Here is a 10,973-nt window from a genome sequence, read left to right as displayed (position 1 = left end):
CATAGAAAATAACAATTTCACTCACATTTCAAATAGTACCAACAAATAGTGGCAACTTTTTCGCCCTCATTCTAGCTCTGCGATCCGTTTCAGGCGTTTCCAGACAAAGGTGCAAAGGCCTTTTAGACAAATTGATTTATACATAACTTCTGGGAGCACTGCTCCTTTGACAGCTGAGCTCAGCTGCTGTGGTCTGGTCACCCGAAAACCGCTCGCCGCTTGAACAAGACAAAACAAAAATCTAAACAAACTTTAATCAGCCAAAGTGTCTCAGTTTACTTGCGTCTAGAATTAAAAATTTAAATTTTTATAGTGAATTCAATTAATTAGTGTTGAAAATGGCTGGAAACTTTTGGCAAAGCTCCCACCATCAGCAGTGGATATTGGACAAGCAAGACCTCATCCGCGAGCGACAGCACGATCTGAAAAATCTCACCGAAGAGGAGTACCAGAAGATCTTTATGTTTTTCGCCAATGTTATTCAAGTGCTAGGGGAGCAGCTAAAGCTTCGCCAGCAGGTCATTGCCACTGCCACGGTCTATTTCAAGCGGTTCTACGCCCGGAACTCGCTCAAATGTATAGACCCGTTACTGTTGGCCCCGACTTGTATTCTGCTGGCCTCCAAAGTGGAAGAATTCGGTGTCATTTCCAACTCCCGGCTCATCACAACCTGCCAAACGGTGATCAAGAACAAATTTAGCTATGCCTATCAGCAGGAGTTCCCCTACAGGACCAACCACATCCTGGAGTGTGAGTTTTATTTGCTGGAGAACTTGGACTGCTGCCTGATCGTGTATCAACCGTACCGTCCGTTGCTGCAGCTGATCCAGGACATTGGCCAGGAGGATCAATTGCTGACGCTTACCTGGCGTCTGATCAACGATTCCCTGAGGACCGATGTCAGTCTGCTGTATCCGCCATATCAAGTAAATATAACACATTTTTACAATACCTTATCTTAAGCAAAGCCGTTGTCTGATGGTTAAACTTACCAGATGGTATTCTTGCGGAGATATGTATTCCTCTTTGATCTTATGTCCTTGCGTCCCCCTCTAGATTATATATCTATTCCTCTTTCTTAACATTTAGTTAAAATATCTTAGAATGTCTATCTTGAATGGACTTCGGTCAAAGTTCTTAGTCATAAGTAACACGCAGTGAAACAAGGTCTGTAATACAGACTCTGTATTTAACAATACCTTTAAGACGAATGAATGCCCATTATGATTCCTTCAGAGATGCTCCTCGGGATTTCTTCAAATATTTGATTGGGGATTTCTTCAGAAATGTCCCTAAGGATTCCTTCACAAAATTTCCCAATGATTCCTTCAAGGGATTTCGTCAGTAATATCCCAATTAGATTAATTCACGAATTTCCGCATTTCATTCAGGAATTTTTCAAGCTTTTACTTGAGGAGTTTCAACCAGGGATTATTTGATGAATTAGATATAAGATACCATCAGGAACTCCCTAAAAAATTCTATGGATTCCTTTAATTATCTCACAAGTTTCTTTGGTAATTATTCCAATGATCCCTAGGAATTTTTACAACCATACTTTCCGGAAAACCCCAAGGATACCTCCATAAATTCCTACTGGTATTTAATCAGGAAATTTTCCAGAATTACCTTCAAGAGTTCTTCTAAAGATACATTGGAACACCTCAATGCAGTCTCACAAAAAAAAAACTAGGTCCATAATTTGGAACTACCCAGATTCCATCGGAGAAACTCTACTTATTCTTAACAATTTTCTCCAAGACAGAAATGTTCTATATCAAAGATTCCGAGATATTCTTCTATTGCATCATACGAGTCGAGCCTCTCCAGCCAGCGACCTGGGGGTCATGCACAAATTATGTCACGCTCCAAGGGGGGAGGAGGTCAAGCCAAGCGTGATAATCCTTACAAAATTTTTGGAGGATTCATATAAAAGCGTGGGGGGGTCAAAAATTTTAAATTTAGCGTGACATAATTTGTGTACCATCCCCTGCAGCCGCCCGATCCTGTGCTTGGGGTAGGTGACGGCAGTGACGGGGTCTTCCGAAGTCCGAATGTCGGCAAGTACCATCCGCAATCTAATGCTTCCGCTCCTGATAGTAATCCCATTTCCAGTGCTGCCGCTGCTCAACAAACTGCATCCGACGTTATAATTTACTATCAAAATGTTGGTGGAATGAACGGTCTGTTAGACGACTATCGTTTAGCCTTTTAGGACCACGGCTAATGTTGGCGATCGGTTGAAGACAGTTACTAGAACAACCACTGATCTTGACAGCTTGTGTATTAATCGCTTCAAAGTTATAAGGAGTTACATATTAATCATATGATGTAATATTATTGCCTATTATACTCACAATTCAGTGGGATACACAGGGAGGAAATCAGTAACGTTAGCCTTAACACGATTACACAACTTAAGTCAAATTAATTATTTTCTGTAATGGTAAAGAGTATAATAAGTTATAAACCATCGATTCCAGTTATAGTTTTTACCTCTTATAGAGTGGATTTCGCTACAACGGAGGAGTGTTCTTATTCCTGGTTCTAACTACTTCAATCGCTTAAATCGGATGAGCTAAACTGTGACAATAGTTCATTTAGTTAATGTTATCTAAGAAGGAAACAATCTATACTTTACCTCAGACTACAATAATTCAATGCAATAGTGTAATAAACAACTTGATAGTACCGAAAAACTCGTATTATAATGATTGAGCTGCGAGAACTAATTCTTCATAAACGTTTCCGAAGACTACCTATCATTCTCTTTCATCTATCGATCTGTAGTGTGCTTCTGTGAACTAGTACCTACCTACCTAGATTATAAATTTATATTTATAATAATATGATTATTATTTATATTTATAAAGGATTACTAGGCAAAACCTGAGACGAGACTCGCGAAGACGGTCTTCTTTTTCTGTGATTGCTGAGTTTTTTCTTATTCCCCTTTGTGTTTATACCAATTATGCGCATGCTGTTCAAATCTCACATGAACCTCTCAGCAAAAAATGATTGAGTTTGCATCACATCGAATCATAAATAGCCGTTTGAGTGAAATTTCATGCCAGCAAACGTAGCAGACATTAGAAATAATTAATCTTCTGCTTAGATTTATCAGCAACTTTGGAAAAAACTGCTCCGCCGACTGAGGTTTTTAATAACAGTTTACTTTGAACACAATACTTTTAGCCATAAAAACGGTGGGCTGCATTTGACGTTTCGTGAGAGGGGAATCTGGGCTGCATATGACGTTGATATTTTTCCTCTTCGCGAGTCTCTCTCAGGGCAAAACCATATAGCTGATCATTTAAATTAAAAAACAACATATTCATAATCCAATTCTCTTTTGGCCTCAGGCTAGAGACTGGAGAAGGGCAACCGATTATCTCGGAGAAATACAAGGCCGCCTACACCACTGCTTCGGGTAGCACAGTAAGTGCACAAATGCCGTGGAGGGCTCCCTGGTACTCCACAGGCTCCATTCATAAGCTCGGTAATCATGAAGTCGCATCTCACCATGAATTAGGGGTCATCTGTGAAGTGGACCTTTACCAACGGAACAACGGAAGTCCGTAGTGTTAATTCTTAGCCAGAGCCCCTAGGGCAACCTCAGGGCGTTCCAATGTTTACGCTTTCTGGCATTGTGGATATCATCCTTAATTTCTTCAATGCTTCTGACCCAGTGAAGAACATTGTCAAAGGATTGCTTCCATGTGTGACTCCTCTTTTGAAGCAACTGGCTTCTAGAATGCCCCTCCTTGCAACGATCATATCTTTTGATGGATAAATTATCCACAGAGGTCGAATATATGATTTCTGTTCTACACTGGAACTGTCGTAGTATTATGCCTAAATTAGATAGTTTTAAATTTTTAGTTAGTAATTTACAGTGCGATGTTTTTGCGTTATCAGAAACATGGCTAACACCTGATGTTACCCTTCCTTTCCATGATTTTAATATTATTCGCCTGGACCGATCCGACTCATATGGAGGAGTGCTTTTGGCGATCAAAAAGCAGCACTCGTTCTACAGAGTCGTTCTGCCACCGATGTCAGGCATTGAAGTCGTTACCAGAGAATTTGTTTATTATAGAGAAGCGCGAATTCTGAAACCAAAGGTTCCAATCGAACCGTCAAACGTGGTTCCAATCGAGCAAATTCAATGAGCCTCAAAGAGATGTTACGCAAAAGAGACGATGGATGTGTGTTAGTGAAAAGCGATACAAAAATGACGTCATTGATAAGCTTGGTTTTTTATGGCGACTGACGGGATGACACGCACACTAAAATTTTGTTTGAATGACCTCAATTGTTGATAGTCATTGCAAATAGTGTTTATAAACAAAGTCAAAATCCTCTCCGCGTTTCTCTAGTATAAACAAATTCTCTGGTCGTTACATGTCAGGTGACTATCCGAAGCAAAAGCCTCAGTGTCGCCTCCATATATCTTCCTCCGAGATCGGCGATATCTCGCAGAGATCTCTCTCACATCTGCTCAGTTATGCCTGAACCACGGTTGTTCATTGGGGATTTCAACTCCCACGGAACAGGTTGGGGGGAACTGTATGACGACCACCGATCAACGTTGATATATGACCTCTGCGACGACTTCAATATGACAATTCTGAACACTGGGGAAGTTACACGAGTGGCACCTCCAGCTCAAGATGGAAGTCCTAGGGATAGCCATTTAGATCTCTCAATATGTTCAAGCTCGTTATCGCACTAGGAAAAATACGCGGAAACGATAATTGATGGAGAACACGCGGTAGAAGTACTTCCTCCGTTGGAAGAGTATCGATTTTTATCCGAGTTGATTCTCAATAGCGCGCTTCAAGCACAACGCCGTCCTGTGCCAGCTCCGTCGGTTCGTAAGAAGCCCCCCAATCCGTGGTGGGATGACGAGTGTAAGGAACTCTATCGCGAGAAATCCGCTGCGTTTAAAGACTTCCGGAAACGTGGTTCAATTGACAACTATGAGCGCTATTCTTCCCTTGAACGCAAGTTTAAAAGCTTGGTCAAAGCGAAGAAAGGCGGTTATTGGCGTCATTTTGTGGAAGGATTATCACGTGAGACCTCGTTGAGAACGCTTTGGACCGTCGGAAGAAGAATGCGTAATACATCGTCGGTTAATGAAGATCGAGAGAGCTCTCCTCGGTGGATTATCAATTTCGCTAAGAAAGTTTGTCCGGATTCCGTTCCTGTTGATCGCGTGCGACGAGATATTCCGGTGGATAGGGACGCCATGGATAGACCGTTTTCGATGGTTGAATTCTCACTTGCTCTCCTTTCATGTAACAATTCCGCTCCAGGAATGGATCGAATCAAGTTTAATTTGCTTAAGGGCCTACCTGACGTCGCAAAGAGGCGCCTATTGAACTTGTTTAATCACTTTCTGGAGTGTAACATTGTTCCGGATGACTGGAGGCAGGTGAGAGTAATAGCCATCCAAAAACCCGGGAAACCCGCGTCGAACTATAATTCGTACCGTCCAATTGCGATGTTGTCGTGTACTCGCACGTTGTTAGAGAAGATGATTCTCTGGATAAATGGGTTGAATCGAATGGCATGCTGTCAGATACACAGTTTGGTTTTCGAGTTTTACTCATGGCAACTTGTCAGTTTCACGAATCAGCTACATGGGTCTCCCCCAGGGATCATGCCTGAGTCCCCTTCTCTATAATTTTTATGTGAGAGACATTGATGACTGTCTCATGGAAAATTGCTCGTTAAGACAGCTTGCAAACGACTGTGTTGTTTCTGTCACAGGACCAACAGCAGCCGAACTACAAGAACCCTTACAAGATACTCTGGACAATTTGTCTACTTGGGCCTAAAAGCTGGGTATCGAATTCTCTGCGGAGAAAACTGAGATGGTTGTCTTTTCAAAGAAACACAAACCTGCCAAGTTTCCGCTTACACTCATGTGTAAGACAATCACTCATAGCATGTCTTCTGGTTCGGCGCCAAATGCACCTGGGGGAAACACATTGTGTATCTGACACAGAAATGCCAAAAACGAATCAACTTCATGCGAACTATAACCGGAACATGGTGGGGAGCCCATCCGGAAGATCTGATCAAGCTGTACCAAACAACCATCTTGTCGGTCTTAGAGTACGGTAGCTTTTGCTTTCAATCCGCGGCGAAAACACATATGCTGAAGATACAGCGGATTCAGTACCGCTGTCTTCGCATCGCGCTAGGCTGCATGAACTCGACTCACACAATGAGTTTAGAGGTACTTGCAGGAGTACAGCCCCTGTCAGATCGTTTCGCGGAGTTAACACTCAGGTTCCTCATCCGTTGTGAGGTTCTCAATCCATTGGTTATTGAAAACTACGAAAAGCTGCTTGAACATAACCCTCAAACTCGTTTCATGAGTGTGTACTACTGGTACATGACGCTGGAGGTTAGCCCATCTTCGGTTAACACCAATCGTGATAACTTGCTAGACTTCGTCTGTTCCTCTGTAGTATTTGATTTGTCCATGAAGCAAGATATCCATGGTATACCAGATCACTTTCGTTCAAAGTTTATCCCTCCCATGTTTGCAAGTAAATTCGGACATGTCAGCGAGTACCGACAGTTCTTCACTGATGGGTCAAAAATGGATGATATCACTGGTTTCGGTGTTTACAACGTTTCTCATAGCGCCTCCTTCATGCTTCAAAAGCCATGTTCTGTATATGTTGCTGAGCTAGCAGCTATACATTACACCTTAGAGTACATCAGTTCTCTCCCACCCGAGCACTTCTTCATTTTTTTCCGACAGTCTAAGCTCTTTGGAGGCTGTTCGGTCAATGAAGCCGGTAAAGCACTCAGCGTACTTCCTGAATAGAATACGCCAAGCATTGAGTGCTTTGTTAAATCGCTCTTACGCTATTACTCTAGCTTGGGTCCCTTCCCATTGCTCTATTCCGGGCGGACTCTCTGGCAAAGGTAGGCGCTAAAGAAGGCGATGTTTACGAGCGTCAAATCGCCTTCGATGAATTTTTTGCATTGGCCCGTCGGGAGACCTTGATCAGCTGGCAACAGAAATGGAGAGACGGAGAAATGGGTAGATGGCTGCATTCCATATTTCCATAGGTGTCGAAAAAAACATGGTTTAAGGGGTTGGGCATGAGCCGTGATTTCATTCGTGTCATGTGTCGGCTTATGTCCAATCACTATTCCTTAAGCGCGCATACCCACCGTATTGGGCTCTCAGAAAGCAATCTCTGTGTTTGCGGCGTGGCTTACCAGGATATCGAACATGTTATGAGGGGATGCGGTGAGCATCGTGGCATCAGATCTGAGCTGACTGAAACTCTCTGGATCCGAGGAAAACCGCAGAAACCTGTCAGGGAAGTGTTGGCGGGCCTTGATTTAGAATATATGAATTTAATCTATCTGTTTTTGAAGTGTATCAATATCCGAGTTTGATTGTGTTAGTTCCCTGTCTCTCTTTTTCCCCTTCAAATTGTCCTCTTCTCGTCGTGTCTCCCACAAACCGTTTCTGTTTAGTTTCATTACAGATCTGGACAACCTGTCCCTTCAAGGTTCATCAGCTTAGTAGTCTAAGTTGCTTAAGAAATTCCAAAAGACTTCCTCAAACTAACATAGTTTTTAAAATAAGTTCAAATTTCAAAATGTAAACAATGTGAAAAAAAAATCGGCTCTGTTATGCCCTATGGCACCTGAGCCTGCCAAATAAACGAGATGAGTAACAAAAAAAAAATTGTTAGCCAATTGAAACAACCGCTACCGGCGCTACGCGGCTATCTAGGCTCTCGGGAAAAGTTGGTTAACATTGATGATTAGCTCCTGACTTCTAAGTAGGATCAAAAAATCTTTGGAGGTTCGGTTGATTAAATTCGCAATGCATTCTCTGGAGTAATCTCTGAATGTTCCTGGGAAAAAAATAGATTGAATTGTTGAATGAATCTTGAGCGAAATTTTTGGAGCAATTTCCTAGAAAGTTCGTGAAGAAATTTTCGGAGTAATATCTGAAAAAAAAACTGTTTGATTTCTTTTTGTTTTCTTAGTCTTATTTGTTTTTTTTTTTTGGGTTTTGTATGTGTTTCGGTCTTTTTTTCACGCATAAGGTATCTAAAGTTCCTATTTTTAAGTCGCTACCAGCCCTAACAACACCTAATCTTAATGGGGCTCTGCATAAAAATCTTCCTCTCTCTTTCACCCCTTCACAAAGTTTGTAAACAACAAGGCCAGTAAACGTCAAAATCCCTTGCAAAATCAAAACAGTGCAGAGCCCCATATTAAGATGTCTAACCATTAGAGTGATGCAAATATTGAAATTTTTGCTCCCCTATGCTTAAACGACTTATATTATGGTAAATAGCATCCTCCCAAAGTTTGAAATAAATCGGAAGAAATTTGACTGTGCACAGGACATTTGAAGTTTATATGGAGATTACTATGGAAAACGCCATCCTTTTGTATTCAGCCCTCTATCTCATGAGGATGTTTTATGGAAAAGTGAACACATGGGTTTATTCTACGACTGGCGTGAGGTGACAATTATTGTCGGTGTCGTATAACGAGGTGGAGAGTCACTTCACTCGAGTCGACAATTGTCACCTCGCTATACGACACCGACAATAAATTCTCACCTCACGCCAGTCGTAGAATAAACCCAACAATCTGCTCAACTGGCATCCTTTCAGCTACAACTTTGCCGAAGACCACATTTTTATTGGACGTCAGGATAAATTGCTATTCATAACCATAAACTGGGTATGCATTTTGCATGCTGAAACAACTGCACTGAACGGAATCTCCCACCGCAAATTGAATGATTCCTCATTCACTTAGCTGCAAATCTCCATATTCCTCAAACTGAATGAATGTGAAAACATATGATGCATGCAACGACCATTGAACAAAAATCATCCAATTCTAGGATGATTTTCAATTTACATACGAATGAAAATAAGTAGATTCTTGAATAATGATAACACAGATGAAAAACACCTATTCTATGACGGATTTTAATTTCTTCCATGTCCCATATCGAAAATCATTCAATTTTCGTCTAAAATAACATATGGATACCAAATGATCCAAGTTATCAAATCATCCTTGTAAATTGTAAACAAACATGGTGGTAGCAACGTGGTGCGGTCGGTATTTATGAGCGAATATAACTAGGTACGTGCATGCTGTTAGTAATAATTGTACAAAATTATCTTTTCTTAGCATGTGTTTATCATCCTATAGGACACACGATTCGCTGATACCCCACAACCCGCTGATTTAGATAATGCACAAATCGCTTATGTTTTGGATTGAATCATGGAGCTGTGTTTGGACTATCGAAGTGTTTGTTGCACAAAAACTTATGCTCCTGCAGGCGATTTTAGATGATATTTTTGATACTAACGATAAAATAAACTTATTAATCTTACGTAAAACCATCAAATATTGATCATTATTTTTGGAATTTAAATTATTCTAAATGATAAACTAGCATAGCAGGGTTTGTTTACATGTTCATATGAAAATCATTCAATATCCTTCATCTTCTAGGAAGCCTAAATTCATTTCAAGATTGGATGATTTTCATTTAGCGCGATTTGTAAACAGATGATTTCCACAAAGATGAAAATCATCTTGAATGTGTCTGAAAATAGGTTTGGGGCTCGGATGAGCCAAAAATCATTCAATTTGTGGCGGGAGATTCCGTTCAGTGTGCCCGGCAGGCAACAGTGCTGCTCCTGGTGGATAGAATAGATCAAAGTAATCCAGGCTACTATGTTCTGCAGAAAAAAAGCAGTGTTGCTCTGAAAGTAATTGAATGATTATCTCAGCATAGTTTAGAGTTTGTTTCAATAATAACAAATTATCCTTACGTCCCATCAAAATGTGGTCTTCGGCAAAGTTGTAGCTGGGAAGATTTGACATGAGAAGAGTTTGTTCACTTTTCCTTTCACTTAGATTATTATTTCGAGCAGTTAGAGGACTGAACACAAAAGCTTTGTCTTTTTCATAGTAATTTCCATATAAACTTCAAATGACTTGTGCACAGCCAATTTTTTTCCAAATCACTTCAAATTTGGGAAAATGATTTTTATCATAATTGACACCGTTTAAGCATAGGGGAGATAAAATTTGCATCAGTCTACTAACCATCCTAATCTTTTTTCAGATTGCAATAGGCTGCCTGCAGATAGCATGTGTGATCCTGCAAAAGGAATTGAAGGCGTGGTTTGCCGAATTGAACGTAGACATGGAGAAAGTGCAGGAAATTGCCCGGGCCGTTTTGAACGTTTTCGAGCTGTGGAAAAGCTACGACGAAAAGGAAATACAGGGACTGCTGGAAAAGATGCCAAAACCAAAGCCGGCCCCTCAACGGTGATTCAGTAAGTTCGACTTCGTCCCTGTGACTAGTAGCATTAGATTCTTATTCAATTTCCCAAAAGTACTGGCTTTACAGTTCAAAGTTTACTTATTATTCATATGGTATGTTCTTTAACAAATTATTTAGGAATGCAGTTTATAATTTGAACAACTTGAATATGCACCTAGGAACTAGATTTATATATGAAATTGAATTTTATCAAGTGTAATATCAATCATGTAGTAATATATTCATTTCACCATTAGAGGTCTACAGATACCACAAATTTCCCGAACCGAGATATATACCTAAGAATTGTTACCACATTTTCGGTAAACTGAATTAGTTGCATGAAATTCAAAACATTGCTGGCCCTGTGGTGATCGGTGTCTGATATCGGTGTCTTGTACACAGAATAAAAACTGAATTACATATTGTTCAAAGAATCATCATATAAAATGCCAAGCGGGCTGTGTGATATGTTGATTGTGAGAGTTTGTTATTCAGTTTCTAGACTGAACCAACTTGATTGATATTTCAAATATTGTCTACGTTCAGATTACATATTAGTAACTAATCCATATTGTAGGACTCATAATAAACCAAGCATATTCATTGTCTCAAAAAA

The 10,973-nt window shown here is 40.5% G+C and overlaps 1 protein-coding gene across 1 annotated transcript; it reads left to right on the top strand.

The window, feature by feature from the left end:
• Positions 1-205: 205 nt before the first annotated feature.
• Positions 206-10,973, top strand: LOC5577815 (cyclin-C). The gene is made up of 2 exons (XM_001663534.2): positions 206-926; positions 10,154-10,973. The coding sequence occupies exons 1-2, from the start codon at positions 339-341 to the stop codon at positions 10,361-10,363; spliced, it is 798 nt and encodes a 265-aa protein (XP_001663584.2). The 5' UTR covers positions 206-338; the 3' UTR covers positions 10,364-10,973.

The sequence above is a fragment of the Aedes aegypti genome, chromosome 3 (assembly GCF_002204515.2).
Source record: "Aedes aegypti strain LVP_AGWG chromosome 3, AaegL5.0 Primary Assembly, whole genome shotgun sequence".
Taxonomy (NCBI): domain Eukaryota; kingdom Metazoa; phylum Arthropoda; class Insecta; order Diptera; family Culicidae; genus Aedes; species Aedes aegypti.
The sequence above is the reverse complement of the archived record's forward strand: the minus strand, read 5'-3'. Positions and strand labels throughout refer to the sequence as shown.

Excerpts from the sequence above, each read along its gene's own strand:
- LOC5577815 (XM_001663534.2), top strand. The coding sequence starts at position 339 with ATGGCTGGAAACTTTTGGCAAAGCTCCCACCATCAGCAGTGGATATTG. Across the intron at positions 927-10,153 it reads TGCTGTATCCGCCATATCAA|ATTGCAATAGGCTGCCTGCA; the intron begins GTAAATATAACA and ends ATCTTTTTTCAG.